General features: G+C 38.3%; 1 protein-coding gene across 6 annotated transcripts in view; it reads right to left on the minus strand.

Annotated features, from left to right (window-relative positions):
• Positions 1–9761: 9761 nt before the first annotated feature.
• G3BP2 (G3BP stress granule assembly factor 2) overlaps positions 9762–16488 on the minus strand; it is a 78900-nt gene continuing 72173 nt past the window's right edge. For all 6 annotated transcript variants that reach the window (XM_059066871.2, XM_067035849.1, XM_067035848.1 and 3 more), the window contains 4 exons: positions 15260–15362; positions 13693–13821; positions 13023–13141; positions 9762–12689 (listed from right to left, as the gene is read on the minus strand). In XM_059066871.2, the coding sequence (XP_058922854.1) occupies positions 12417–12689; positions 13023–13141; positions 13693–13821; positions 15260–15362 (624 nt within the window). In that variant the 3' untranslated portion in view covers positions 9762–12416. The remainder of the gene's footprint in view (positions 12690–13022; positions 13142–13692; positions 13822–15259; positions 15363–16488) is intronic.

A 16488-nucleotide genomic window follows, 5' to 3' on the forward strand; every position in this document is an offset into this window, starting at 1 on the left:
TTACTGTCAAAGAAAGCAAGTTGTGAATTTAAGATTTTGGAAATCTTAAAGATGATAATGATGAGCTCTAAAGAGTGGAATGTTTGGCCATTCCTTTGGGTAGCTGAAGTTTATTGAAAAATGTCATTGGAACTGAATTCAAAGAAACTTGAGGTCGCAGTATGAAAAGTCATAAACTTTTCCTAGAAGATCGTAACATGAACAAGTGGGACAATACAGAAAGAGGTTGAGATGTACATTTTGATCACCAAAGGAAGTGAAATGTTCTAAAAATCTAAAGAAAACACTGCGAGTGTATGAGACTGGCAACAAGAAGAAAGCCTGAGAGATGGCAAAGAAACAGAGGTTAAAAAGAGACTAAGGGGCTTCCCTGGTGGCGCAGTGGTTGAGAGTCCGCCTGCCGATGCAGGGGACACGGGTTCGTGCCCCGGTCTGGGAGGATCCCACGTGCCGCGGAGCGGCTGGGCCCGTGAGCCATGGCCGCTGAGCCTGCGCGTCCGGAGCCTGTGCTCCGCAACGGGAGAGGCCACAGCAGTGAGAGGCCCGCGTACCGCAAAAGAAAAAAAAAAAAAAGAGACTAAGGACCATATGACCCAGCAATTCCATTCCTAGGTATAGACCCAAGAAAAATGAAAACATATGTTCATACAAAAACTTGTACATGAATGTTCACTGCAGTACTGAGATTCATATGAATTGATTTCATAGTAGCCAAAAAGTGAAACTCAAATGTCCATCAATTGATGAATGGATAAACTGTGCTATATCCATACAATGGAATATTATTCCCCCTTAAAAAGGAGTAAAGTACTCATAGATGCTACAACATGGATGAATCTTAAAAACAGTATGCTGGGACTTCCCTGGTGGTCCAGTGGTTAAGACTCTGCACTCCCAGTGCAGGGAGCCCTGGTTTGATCCCTGGTCAGGTAACTAGATCCTGCGTGCTGCAACAAAGCCCCCATGTCGCAACTAAAGGAACCCACATGCCACAACTAAGACCTGGCGCAGCCAAATAAATAAATAAATAAATAATTTTTTTAAAAAAAGTATGCTAAGTGAGGGGCTTCCCTGGTGGCGCAGTGGTTGAGAGTCTGCCTGACAGTGCAGGGGACACGGGTTCGAGCCCTGGTCTTGGAGGGTCCCGCATGCCACGGAGCAAGTAAGCCCATGTGCCACAACTACTGAGCCTGCACTCTAGAGCCCATGTGCCACAACTACTGAGCCTGTGTGCCTAGAGCCTGTGCTCCACAATGAGAGGACCCCACTTGCCGCAACTAGAGAAAGCCCGCACGCAGCAATGAAGACCCAACGCAGCCAAAAAAAGAAAAAAGCTAAAAACAGACCTACCATATGACCCTGCAATCCCACTCCCGGGCATATATCCAGAGAAAACCATAATTTGAAACAATATATGCACCCCAGTGTTCACTGTAGCACAATTTACCATAGCCTGCACAAGGAAGCAACCTAAATGTCCATTGACAGAGGAATGGATAAAAAAGCTGTGGTACATATATACAATGGAATGTTACTCAGCCATAAAAAAGAATGAAATAGGGCTTCCCTGGTGGCACAGTGGTTAAGAATCTGCTTGCCAATGCAGGGAACACGGGTTTGAGCTCTGGTCCAGGATGATCCCACATGCCGTGGAGCAACTAAGCTTGTGCGCCACAACCGAGCCTGTGCTCTAGAGCCCGCAAGCCTCAACTACTGAGCCTGCATGCTACAGCTACCGAGCCCACGCACCTTAGAGCCTGTGCTCTGCAACAAGAGAAGCCACTGCGGTGAGAAGCCAGCACACTACAACGAAGAGTAGCCCCCGCTCGCCACAACTAGAGAAAGCCTGTGCACAGCAACGAAGACCCAACACAGCCAAAAATAAATACATTTTTTTTAAAAAATGAAATAATGCCATTTGCAGCAACATGGATGCACCTAGAGATTGTCACACTGAGTGAAGTAACTCAAAGACAAATATCATATGCTATTGCTTATATATGGAACTTTAAAAAATGGTACAAATGAACTTATTTACAGAGTCACAGATGTAGAAAACAAACTCATGGTTACTGGGGGGAAAGCAGGCAGGGGGGAAGGATAAAATGGGAGACTAGGATTGACAAATATACACTACTATATATAAAATCGATAACTAATAAGGACCTATTGTATAGCACAGGGAACTCTTCTCAATACTCTGTAATGGCCTATATGGGAAAAGAATCTAAAAAAGAGTGGATATATGTACATGTATAACTGATACTTTGCTGTACAGCAGAAGCTAACACATTATAAATCAACTATACTGTAATAAAATTTTTTTAAAAACATGGAATACTATGCAGCTGCAAAAAAGAATGAGTAGGCACTTTGTTTACTGATATGGAATGACCTCCATGATATATGGTGAAATAATAAAAGTAATGTGCATTTGTACAGGGGGCCACCATTTATGCCTAAAAAGAAAAAAATGTATATTTGTATTCTCTTGGATATAGAAAGATCTCTGGAAGGGTGTACAAAAAAATTAGATAAAAAATGGTTGCCTCTAGGTAGAATTTTGTGGTGGGGGATGGAGGAAGAAGGCTTTTCACTTACAAAACTACCTTTTGAACTGTATTCCATGTGAAAGTTTTCCTCATTAAAAAAAAAAGTAGGGCTTCCCTGGTGGCGCAGTGGTTGAGAATCCGCCTGCCGATGTAGGAGACACGGGTTCGTGCCCTGGTCCGGGAAGATCCCACATGCCGCGGAGCAACTAAGCCCGTGAGCCATGGCCGCTAGGCCTGCGCGTCCGGAGCCTGTGCCCCGCAACGGGAGAGGCCACAACAGTGAGAGGCCCGCATACCGCAAAAAAAAAAAAAAAAAAAAGTAAAATTTTAATGAAAAAAAAATTAGATTTGGAAAACTAAAGTACAATACACCACTTATTTGGTCAACTTCAGCATACACCATATTTGATCTGTCAGTCACCAACACAGCTATATTGTAACAGTATAAACCTGGGAATCCATTCCTCAAATGTTGAAAAGAGTATACATTCTGTCTGCACTGATAACAAGCCTCTTATAAACTCTCCCTTGATGTTCCCTCTTCCTCTAGCCTCTGCTGCATTCCTGTTCGTATTCATAGCAAAACTACAGAAAAATGTCTGTTCATTTCCTACATCCTGTTCTCTCTTGGGCTTTCATCCTTAGCACTTCACTGGAATAGCTCTTCCCAGAAGTCACTAAGACCTACACAAAGCCATCTGTGGCAGAGACTACTAGCTACTCACAGTAAGCTGGTTCCTTTCTCCTCTATGTATAGCTTGCTTATTTTCTGAAATCTCCGCAGCTAGAGAGGGCCTGCGTGCAGCAATGAAGACCCAACGCAGCCAAAAATACATAAATAAAATTTTTTTTAAAAAAGATGCTCCGTGTTCCTTTTACCTTCCAGCTAGTTGTAATGGAGATGACTATGTGATCCTGAAGCCACACTGTGAAGTTAGTAGAGCCTTCATTCATCTGGGTCCCTAAATGATTAAGTGAGGGGGAGCCAGACTACTGACCTCTTTATGATCACTCCCCCTTTTGTTATATGGGGGGGGAATATTGTGTTTGAGCCATTAGACATTTTGGGGTCTATTTATTTTAGCAGTTAGTCCACCCTAATTAATTCACCACCTTCTTTGACCTCACAGCTGCACGACACAACTTTCTATCCTTTCCAAGACAAATTCTTGAAACTTAGCTTTCCATGACACCAATATTTGCCATATTTTGCCTCTGTTTTTTTTGCATGGTTCTCCTGTTCTAGAACCCTACATGTTGGGAGTGTCAGAGGGCTCAGTCTTCAGCCTCTTCTCTTCTGTACACTCTTCCTAGATGATCTCCTCTAACCCAATAGCTGCAAGGACCTCTGCTGACCAATCACAGCACAGAACTCTCTTCAGAATTCCAAAATCATACCATACTGCTTGACATTTCTTCTTGGATATTCAATTGGCATATGAAACTTAACATGGATATAAGAGAACTGTTGATCTTCCCTCCACATTTCATTCCTGCTCCTTCTCTATCTCAGTAAGAGTACTGCCTTCCACACCAAGTTGCATAAAAATCCTAGGAGTCATCCTTGAAAATTATCTTTCCCTCACATTCAAAATCCAATTCATAATAAAGTGTTGTAGGTTGTATCCCAAATTATCTTATTAACTGACCATTTATCACCATATTCACTGCTCCAACCCTAATCCAAGTGACCATCGACATCACCCAACAGCCCTTCCTGACTGGGTTCCCTGCTAATTCCGATCACATCATTTCCTCGCCCAGATCCCTACAATCCCAGTTCAAGAGTAAAATCCAACTACAAGGCCATCCTCGATTTAGCTGTTACCTATTTCTTGATATCAGCTGCTTATTATTATGGCCACACTGGCATTAATACCCTTGAACACTCCAAGCTCCTTCCAAAACACAGGGTCTCTGCATTTGTTCTATTTGGAATGCTCTTCCTCCTCAAAGCTGCCTTCTCTTCCATTTCAGATCTCAAATGTACCTCGAGGCCTTTCATTACCACCCCCAGTAGTGATTAAGGAACAGCCCCATCTGCAGTTACTATTACATTCCCTACTAGTTCTATCCCTCATCAGCCACGTGCTATTGGAAAAGTAACTAACCCCACTGTGCCTGCATGTATCCTTCTGTAAAATAAATAGTACTCCTCACAGGATTGCTGTTGGAACTAAATGAGGTGGTTTTTTTTTTTTTTTTTGGTACACGGGCCTCTTACTGCCGTGGCCTCTCCGGTTGCAGAGCACAGGCTCCAGATGTGTAGGCTCAGAGGCCATGGCTTACGGGCCCAGCTGCTCCATGGCATGTGGGATCTTCCTGGACCAGGGCACGAACCCGTGTCCCCTACCTACATCGGCAGGTGGACCCTCAACCACTGTGCCACCAGGGAAGCCCAATGAGTTGTATTATGCCCAGGACTAATCAGGACTGAAATTTCTTGTTTGTTGCTTCCCTCCCTCAAAAACTGTAAGTTTCCTGAGGGTAGGCTGTATTTGCTGTATTGCCAGCCAGCACCTAGGGAGATTTCTGGCACATATTAGATGCTAATATTCACTGACTGCTATACAAGTCTTTCTCACTTCCTGCACACATACTGGTTACTTTAGTGCTGTCTTTGAAACATCACTACTCCTTTCTGATAAGCCACCATCACATCTGTTTTCTATTCCAAGTCACTATCCTTGTCACCATACGGCAGGCAGAGCTTTGTTTTTACCTCTCCAAGCTTTAGTTTACCTCCTTAAAAACAAACAATAAATAGATGAACTTAATAGGGTTATCAGATTAAGATATAACATGTGAAATGACAAGCCCTCAACAATTATTCCTTTTTGTCAGCTTAGAGACTCACAGTATTTAATAGCTTTTTGATTTCTGTTCCAAGTCTGTACTCTGCCTCACTGCTTAACGCTGTATTTCCTGAATGTAGTAGTTCCTGAATTAATTTTAGGCGTAATGCTGGAGGCTATTTTCCAATTTTCTGAAATAAAGCCAGGATTAAAATACATTGCAAAGTTTAAACTTTTAGTGCTTAAAACCCATTTTTCCTAAAATCACTCATCTTTTAAAGATCAACTCTTATAGGTAATCCAGTATTTCAAATCATTTCATACTAGTGTAACCATAATAAACTTTCTGAGCTTGTCTCCCTGACTGTAAAATAGATAACTACACCTTAGTTTGCCTAAATATGAAATCAGATGTAAAGCTACCAGCAGTATGATTCACAGTATATCCTCAAATATTGGAGGAAAATCATTTTAGAGATAAAAATGGGTGTAAAAATAAGTATTTTACTGGTTACACTATTTTAAAGTGGAAATATCTGATTTTCATTGATTTGTACGTTTATGCTAACTATTCAGAACTTGAATCATTCTCAGTTCCTTTCAGACACCTAAATTCAGCTGCCAAAAAACAACCTAAATCTATTTCCCTCCCTCAGATATAGTAGTCTTGAACTACCACAACAGCTTCATTTCCATTCTTATCCTACCATCTAGCCTCTACATGGCATATTACTATGCTTAATGCTCTTTAATGGCTTCATACTGCAATTAGAAAGATATCCAAATAAACTGCTTATGCGGGCTAATTACATGATCTAGTCTAGTTCACCTGTTAGCATTTTGCCCCCCTTAACCCAAATCCACCTATCCCAGCTTCTTCTCATTACCCTCTAAGTTTTTCCAATTTTATAAGCTTTACATGTTATCTAGTCCCTCTGAGTGGAGCTGTTATGTTTCACGTCAACTCTAGGCATCTAAAGTTGCCACTCAGTTGCTTTGTTTTATCTTACTTTACATTGCATTTACAACTACTCTTCTCCATTGTAAAGTACATAAGCTCAGAGGGAGACCAACGGACTTGTCTTGCTCATGTATCTTCAACATGAAGAACAGTGGCTGGCACACAGAGGTGCTCAATAAACACCTGATAAACACCATTAAGTGGTCTGTCTTCATTAAAGCAATGTTTAATAGTATAAAGGAAAACACACACACACACACATACACACCAAAGTATACAGATCATCTACAGGTTGAATTGTGGATGTTCATTCTTTTGGAGTCTCTACTTTCTATGATGTACATACCATGCTTTTGTGTTGCCGTAAAATAAAATATACATAAAACTTGCCACTCTATAAACTGTTTTTGAAATTAAAAGGCACAAGTCACAATTACATACCCTCCTATACAGCTTCCTCTTTTCAGGTCCATTTCACACCAAAAGCCAAGAGGGTTCCAATAGCACTCCTGCCTCCCCATCATGAAACCGGTTTCTTTTTTATCAGTAATTTGTTCCACATCACTTTACTTTTCCAATTATGCAAGTGAACAACTTCGGATTCTTAGATACCATCTTTTTTCCTCACCAAGACCTGGCTGTTTTACCCCCTAAGTCTTTCAAATTCTTTAGGTTTCGAACATCACCACTCTAGTCCAAGCTACTACAACCATTCTACTTTCATAGCTCTTGACTGAACTACTACAGCATCCTTTCACCTCGTTTACTCATTACTTAACTCCTTCAATTAACCCAGAGACCCAACTTATTGAACTCCAGAGATTTCAAAGTAGAATTACCTTCCTGTCACTCAACAAAACCTTCAACTTCCTATTGCTCTTGGGATAAGGACCTACCTCCTTATGGTCTGCCCCCTAGCCACCTTCTTAAATATGCAAACACTAACTTTTAGACCTTTTTAACCTGAGAGCAGGGAACCTTGTTCATTTCATCATTTACCAACAGTACCTAGAACAGCACCTGGCACATAGAAGCTCAATAGTTAATGAATTAAATGAGCCAGTGAAAGTTAATCAGAAAAGCATGAACAGATCTTCCTGCAGCCTGAAAAATGGACAGAAGGGAGACAAAGAGAAATATTAAGTAGAACAGATGACACTCCAAACATTTCTAGGTTAAATAGGTCAGAAAAATAGAGATGTTCATTATCAGAGAACCAGGTATGCATATCACTTAGAGAAAACACATTGTTTTGGCCTTTCAAATTTTGAATTACTGAAGGACTTCAAAAGGGGACAAGGCAAAAATGGATTAAAAAAAGAAGTGTTTGAAACACAGAATCGGGAGGCAGTAGAAATTCAACTGAGTAAAAAACAGTATAGGTAACACTTGCTGAGTGCCCAATACATTGTTTCAGGTGCTTTATGTATTAACTCACTGAATCCTCACAATCATCCACCTCATTTTACAAATGAGTTAAACAGGAGCTCAGAAAATGTAACCATTGAATGGTGAAGTTGCCATACAGGGCCAGGCTGTCTCCAAAGCCCTTTTTTTGACCATCACACTATATGGAATCTACTGAATGGACACTATACTGAAGCTAAGGTAGTTCCTGGCCTAAATTAAACCATTCAGAGAAAATTTGTGGGGACGGAGACTGAGGACAGAACAGATGTGTATGTGTGTGTGTGTTGTGTGTTGTGGGGATAATGGTGGTTATGGGGTGATAAAGAGTACAGAAAACAGGAGCAGTTAAAAGAGTATTATTAATGTCACAAAACAAAGCATTCCAAGTAGGCAATCATCTTTATCAAAACTCTTAGGAGGGGGCTTCCCTGGTGGCGCAGTGGTTGAGTCCGCCTGCCAATGCAGGGGACACAGGTTCATGCCCCAGTCCGGGAAGATCCCACATGCCACAGAGCGGCTGGGCCCGTGAGCCATGGCGGCTGAGCCTGAGCGTCCGGAGCCTGTGCTCCGCAACGGGAGAGGCCACAACAGTGAGAGGCCTGTGTACCGCAAAAATAACAAAACAAAAAAACCCCCCCAAAACCCCCCAAAACTCTTAGGAGATCAAGGACAAGAGTAGTAATCTTTCTGTGAATGTTTAATCCTAAACCCACATTTAAAGTATTTTGCCCAGTATTCGGTAATGCTAAAAACAGACTTCATTTTCTATTAATTCTGAAGTATAAGGTGTTTAAATACTACATAGATTGGAAGATTTCAGTCTTTGTCAAAAATACCCAGAAACTTCATTACTTAGGAATTCTGACTTAATTATGCAAATTTCTTAAAAACAATTACTCTCTATATGAACCCACTGAAATCCATCACTAAGGGAAATCTCTTTCAGGACATAATAAATAATTAATTTATCCAGTAATTTAAAATTAATTTAGAATTCTGGCATTAAATTGATCAAGACTTAATAATTAGAAAGTGTTATGAACACAGAATGAAAAATCAAGTTTTCATCTGTAGTTAAATATAAATGATGAGCAAGCTGTCCTAATTTAAAGGAAAAATATGAATATATATCCACTAAATTTTCATTCACTTGATACAAAGACTATATTATATAACACAGTTGAAATGTAGCATCTTGTATGGCTAAAACTTTCAAATATTTTGTTCCATATAAATTTTCCGGACCAAATGATATTTTGCTCCTTCAAATCTGGTTCTGTTTGCAATATAGTGTCACATATACATTTTACCCCTACAGCCATAAATTAGAAGTTATTATACATTATAATTAACATTGAAAGGAATTTAATATACATTTATAAAAATCTTAAGTCTTACTGCCCAGGAGTATTTAAATAATGGTTGTTCTGGCTTTTCTTCAGTACAAACCTGTGAAGACTGATTTAAAGAATCTTCATAAACAGTGTTATGAATATATCAGGAAAAATTCACTTTTATCATCCCTTTTAACAAAGTTCTGAAATTACATATGCCTTATGACTTCACTACTCATTTAAAGTATATATTCATAACTGTGACTATTCTTTCCTTTTAATTATTCCTTTAGAGCTTAACAAATCTATTCTAACTGCTGAACTGGGTCATGTCCTTAACTTCAGATAACCTCAGTCTTCCCATCCCCTTTCTCTTTTCCTTCTGAGATAGCAATCCTTTGGAACACCCAAGATTTTAATTAAAAATAAATGTTTACTCGTCTGCTTTACATCATTCTCACCTTCCTTACCACTTATTATTCTGTTCTAACATTCTTTATCTTGTATACCAGCTATCTAACTGAACTGAGATAAGTCTCTAACAATGTTCAAGTCTTACTTAAATGATTTATTTTATATATCAAATTTCACAAATAATAGTTGTTTTAGAATAATTCCTTATTTTTACTTAGGTTGTGTGAAATGAAATTGGGAGAAAATATTCTGGAACAACAAACCTACAGATTAAATTAGGGACATAGATAAATGCTGCAGACATCAGTAGTTTATTGTTTGTTTAGTCCAAACACATTCAAAATGGAAACTCAAAGAATACTTTCCACCTGAAACAATTAAACTAGATACTACTAGCATATAATGCTTAACACATTACAGCAATAAAGATGGTAATCCATTGTCTTCTATACCTACTAAAGCCAAGATGGTAAAGCCAATTTGGTTGCAATAGTGTCATAAGGATAGAATAGAATATTACCATCCAAAAAGAAAAAAAACAAAAAACAAAACAAACAGCAAATAACAGTAATGGTAGATGAATACTTTTACTCTGGTTCACTGAAAAGGGACAAAATGTTAAAAGTCCACAGTACTGCAGGTGAACAATCACCATGTAAACTTCTCCATGTGATGTTTTAATGTTTTACTCATTGTATGTAAAGACTGAAGCTGAATGGCTCTTTGCTTTAATTTTCTATTACACTTAACATATGTCATTACTTTTGGTGCCAGAAGTTTTCATGGGTGGCAGGGCAATATCTTGGATTGGAAATTATATATATATATAATGGGAAGGAGAAAAAAATGAAAGAGGGAAAATATGCTATTAAAAACAAAACACTGACAAGAAACCACTCATTTAAAAGCAGTTTGAATACAGGCTTCAAAACTCAAAAGTAATTTTCTGGTAAGAACTTCAAGTACTATACATCAGAAAGTGTAAAAGTATTTCAAACAGGAAAAAGAATCTTTAACACCCCCAAAATGGAAACTGAGAAATCTGTGTCCCCAAAATATATGCAATAGTGCAAGACTTTTCCTCGAACATGGAAGACCTCATTCAAGGGGGAAGAAAAGGGACAAATTTAATTTTACTTATATCGCCCAGTACATGAAAAACAAAATATGTGCATCATTTGCTAGTTTACTAAACAGCAAACAGTTCCATAATTCAGAACCAGTTTGCTATTATGTCAAGTGCATTTTTTGTTTGTTTTTACTAAGATAGAATGGAGAAGTCTTCCATGCTAACAAGCAGCTTTAAGTGGTCACACTTATTTACCCCACTCCTAGCCTGAAACATCCAGAATCTAGTAGGTACTAAATGCTTCAAGCATAAAACTGGATATCCTTTGTCATACTTGCGGTTTACTGGAACTTGCTATAAAGACAGACAATAATCCAGCAGCTACAAACTTTGCTCACAGAATTGTTTAGAAATTCATGTAAAAATAAAAGATGTCGTCCCAGACTTAAATTCAGAGCCACTCGGGTGCTGACATCAGTTCAAGAATTGTGCAAAATGAATGACAGTTCCCTGCCCCCAAATAGAAAATGCAAACACTTAAGAGCTGCTGTTCTTTTCTCTGAAAATTGCAGTATCCTCACTCCAGGTTTACTTGCCATTTATGGAATCTGACTGCTTTTAAAATGTCACTAAAAATGTACATCAAGTTGATTGACTTTTCCAGCACCTCTCAAGTGATATACTTCAACGTTCACATTCAGGCTAACAGAAAAGTCAACAAGAGACTTACTCAAATAACTGACTTCCTCCTTCCCCCTCCCTCACAAACACACAAGACTCCCTCCCACAGAGAACACAAAGTTGTTAACTGAAGAACAAGGTAAATAATATGCTAGTCAATTTTACTGATTTTAAAGATACTGCAATTTTTATACACTTCAATGATTTTTCAACATTTTGTAGCTGTTTGGCTTTGCAGCACAGCAATTCATACACTATACTGTACAAAATTACCAGCAAGACTGGAATGATGTATTAATAGAAGGCACCATCATGCTTATTACATTACCAGAGAACAAAATACAGTAAAGACAATTTTCACTGTACACAGCTTAAAGAAAGGAAAAGGGGGGAGGAGGAGTGTGTTGAGCAGCCAGCCATCCCTGTACTGAAGAGGGGCAGGTAGAAAAATCTTAGATATGGAGCTACTAAATCTGGTCTAATATTCAAGACCATAGCATTTGAAGTTCTGATTTTTGTTACTTAGTTCATAACTAAATGATTTCCTTCTGGAATATACTCGTAGTCTTGTTAAGGTTTATGTGTACACACGCTGGTCACAGCAAGCAGGTAAAAATGCCCTCATCATTTCACAACTATGCGCTACTGGAAAAAAAGATGAAAGATTTTTTTCCCCTGTTGCCTCCTTTGCAGATGTCAATGTTAATGAGTTCAGAGTACCCATTAGTGCATTTTGATGAGTGCATAACAAGTTTCTGTTGGTTTGTATTTTTGGGGGGAGCCAAGGAAAAAGGCAAGATTCTCCAATTGCACAAATTGCACTATTTGTGTTTCCAACATTAATAGGCAGAAACAGTAACACTTAAACAAAATGTGCAGCAGAGGATTTTTTTTGACTCAAAGGACCTGAATTCAGTTGGGCATGTCCTTTTAAGTTCATTTTGTTGCAGACAGTTTAAGATATGGTCATTTCTCAGTCCTTAATTCTCCAAGTCTAGATTTATAAATTAACAATGCGAATCCTGTTGTAAAACTGGGGAAATAATGTCCACCTCAATTTAACTGATAACCAAAAGATGCTTTTCACATCAAAGAAATGATCAAAAAGGCTGTGTCACATTCCAAAGCCAAAAAAAATTAACAAGAATGCAAACACGATGAATAATGTACCACTGCCAAGACTTTGCCAACAGTGGAGCCTCAGCGACGCTGTCCTGTGAAGCGGCCTTCCATCTGCCCGGTTCCTCTCCCAGAGCCAAGTTTCTGTGCCATGCCACCTCTTGGAGGGGGTCCTCTTCCATCCCGGTCCCGCATCATTCCACCGCCCACTATTCCACGGGGACCACCAGGACCTCGATCATTGCGCCTAATATCCCTGCGATCATCACCACCACCTCGAGTTTCTCGCTCTCTGGCAGCTCTGGTCTTTTTCTCTTCCACATTTAAACGTACTTCCCCTCGAAACATAATTGGCTTTACAAGGGAAGAAAAAATTTTACATGGGCAGGTTAGATAATAATAGTAATGTAGTATCATACATAAGTAAGAAAATCCAGGGAGACAAAAACTTCATAAAATTATCAATATGCAATCTATTCCAACCTTCAATACCAGAGCAAATAATGAAATAAATTTAAAACAATCCATACTTCAGACTTTAAAACTACTAACAAACCTTTATTCTTTGCATAAATACCATTTCATAGTAAACTATTTTTAACTTTACCATTTAAAAAAGACTTTTTAAGTAATACTAAATACAACAGGAATAATAAAGTATTGAATTATGCCCTTTAAGTCACTTACTTTTGCAATTAAGATTCTCTGAACTGGTTCAGAGTCATCAAAAACCACAAAACCAAAATTTGGAAGCTTTCCCCCAACACCCTTGGTATTGATGCGAAGTTCCACAACGTTTCCAAAACCTGTGAAAATATACATTACACCAAGGGTTAAATATCTTAACAGAATATTTTGTGACTTTAATTGTTCAGGATGAAATACCTTAATCTCCTTGATACATTTCAAAACAAAAGCTGCTATACCCAGTGACAATTAAGGTACATTCACTCTTCAAGTTTATTCACTTAAGATGCCAACAAAAACTAGCCTGTTTTGTTATCCTTCTTCATCTTTATTACTCCTTTCAAAAGGGAAGTTACCTACACAGTTTGAGAGACAATGTTATTTTCTATTTCTGACTTGAATTTGCCAAATGAATCCCATTTCCAAATCTAAGACTGATTCATCCAGCTCTTTCTTCTAACCTCTACAGAACCAGGCCAGTCAACACTCAGTACAGTTACTGAGAAACATCTGGTATAACCTTCTACTCCCTTCTGATCAAGGTGATTAGTACCTAGAGATACACATAGTACAGAGAGGTAAATGTTTTTTAAAAAAATCCTCAATACATTATGAAGAGTTCTCTTCTCCTCCTGCTTAATTTTACAATAAAGCAAAATAAACTACTTACTCATGAAGAACTCTTTCAGTTCATTTTCATCAATATCATGTGGCAAGTTACCAACAAAGAGTTGATGACTATCTGGATAGCGAATTATTCTACGGTTATCAGCTTCATTCTGTTCAATATCTCCTCTGCCTGAGAAAAGGAATAGAGCAGATATTAAAGTTTACAATGTCATACAAAAATTAGCTCAAAGCAATGAATGTAAAAAAAAAAAAAAAAAACCTTGATATTCCTGTTTTAGTTTATTTAATAAGATAGTGAGCTCCTTGAACAGAGGTGGAAGTGCCTATTATTAGTAGGTTAGTTAGAAAAAAACATGACACTGACTAGAGATTGCTGAAGTCCCTTCTTCTAGGTCTACTGGTCTGATTATATGAAAGCCAAATATTAGCAGTACAAGTATTCCTCCTTAACCAACTCCTGCCATCACCCAGAAACCAAATAGATTTCAGATAGTGAGGTATACTTGTGCTAAGTAATTGTTTAGTATTTTGAAATTCACAAATCAATCTTTAGTTGTATGAAATTATAGCCAAATCCATAAATTTAATAGCAATAACATCTCATTTATATAGCCTTTTATACACATAAGAGTGCTCTTATATGTATATATATAAAATCATATTTGATCCTCCCAATGACACAAGGAACACAATGAGGCATATAAAGAAAGGCATCACACAGGAAAAATTTGTGTAGTAACTGAATGGTGTAAGAGAAGCTCATGATTTAAGGGTCTCACCCAAGATCATAAACTCAATCAGTGACAAAGCTAGGATAAACCCCAGCTCCCATGACTTCTTAATAATAGCTCATCACTTATTTTACTTTCGTGGGAAAAAAATTACATTTTCTAAATTTGATGTATACTACATCTCCCACCTCCTCCCAAAAGCAATCTAAACATACTTATAGAATTCAAACAGAGGTTCTACATATATTAGCTAACAATGGAAACAAGTCAAAAATCATGGCAACTTACTTAATACCTAAGACAATCAAAATAAGAAGAATCAGGGTGTGCTTATTGTTTATCTGTGAAGAGATAAGAGTGCTAAGTAAGAGAGTAGGTTATTGGCAGCTCGGTTTTGAATTCTTAGAACCAGTGACAATAACCAAATAAAATATGTCTCAAAATTCTTTTATACCTTCAAAATACATGTCTCGGGGCTTCCCTGGTGGCGCAGTGGTTGAGAGTCCGCCTGCTGATGCAGGGGACACGGGTTCGTGCCCCGGTCCGGGAAGATCCCACATGCTGTGGAGCGGCTGGGCCCGTGAGCCATGGCCGCTGGGCCTGCGCGTCCGGAGCCTGTGCTCCGCAATGGGAGAAGCCACAACAGTGAGAGGCCCACATACCACCAAAAAAACATGTCTCTATGGCATGTCAACTAATCTTCCCCTAAAAGTTGTTTTGCCCAGGCTATATTTAGCAGGTTACTTAAGCCTTTAAGCAGTTTGGTACTAAAAGGATTTGCATATAAAACACATTATAATTTTTTAAAATTTTTTAAGTTCAGCCTTCAACTTTTCAGGTGCTAAGTGCTGAAGGCCACAGAAGGGGCTGACTCACCTGGTCTTGGTCCTCTAGGAGGGAAACCAGGTCGTTCTCTAGGTCGCTGTTCACGCACACGAGGTGGCTGAGACTGAACTTCTGGTTTAGCTTCCACTCTCGGCTAAAATACAAGGGAAAAAACACATTATAAAGAAACACATTCCACAGGAGAAAAACAACTAAAGAAACAACCAAGGCATAATGGTCACTTTAAGTTCAGAATATTTTTAACGTAGTGTCCTATATATGTGAAACATAAATTTTTATAAAGATATTCTGTACCAATCTAGGACTGTAGGGTAAATTTTATTTTCTCACTCAAGACTATAACTCACAATAAGCTGCTTTTGATTTACAACCATATTTTTTCAATAAAGTTACATCCACATTGAGATAGCATAAAAGGTAGCACTACAAAATTCAAAACTGCAAGATGAGCCACTCCATGTAAATACATATACAAAATAAAAAGCCATCTTTATCTTAGGAAGACAAGAATATATGACACATCCTTTCTAATTATCTAGTATGCTGCCCTTCAAATTTAATAGTGCTCAGCAATATCTTCTAAACCCCATTCCATAATTTTTTTTAAAAAATCAATATTTTGATAGTTCAAAATAAACAATTTACTGTACTCTAGCATCTAAAACTACTATTTTGAAGTTAAAATGCACATTAAAAAAAAACAAGAGAGGAACATGTTGACATCGTCCTTTAGCTCCTTATTGTTCTTCCTAATGGGGGAGGTGTGCATTTATTTAAGGACTGACCCCAACAATGTTTCTTAACTGATTCTTGGGGGTGGCAGGGGAAGTAATAGTTCATTTTAAGGTACCCTCCAAAGGTTTCTGCTAACTGCTAAATTAAACACATATATTTAAAGTAACTATGCTAAAAACAAAGTGACATCTGCATCTACTATACCTTTTCCTTAATACATTGGCATTTTCAGTATTCCCAACCTCTTCAGGCTGTGTCTATTGCCTAAATATTTATGGTCCGAGGAAGAGACAAAATATATGCACCTGCAAAGGATGCTGAAAACCTTCAGCAGGAATATGAAGAATGTGTCCTCAAATCAGAAGTCTAGTAATTTCAGTCCTATCTTTATGGCTGATCATCTCTGAGTACCTCAGCCCAGGCAGTGGCTCAAACTCTTTCATAATTTATATAACTGGGATATTGTAATTTGCAAGGACACATTTTGATACAAAGAGATATGTTTCTTTCAAAAACAACCATTT

This window comes from Kogia breviceps, chromosome 6 (assembly GCF_026419965.1).
Source record: "Kogia breviceps isolate mKogBre1 chromosome 6, mKogBre1 haplotype 1, whole genome shotgun sequence".
NCBI classification, from domain to species: Eukaryota; Metazoa; Chordata; class Mammalia; order Artiodactyla; family Physeteridae; genus Kogia; species Kogia breviceps.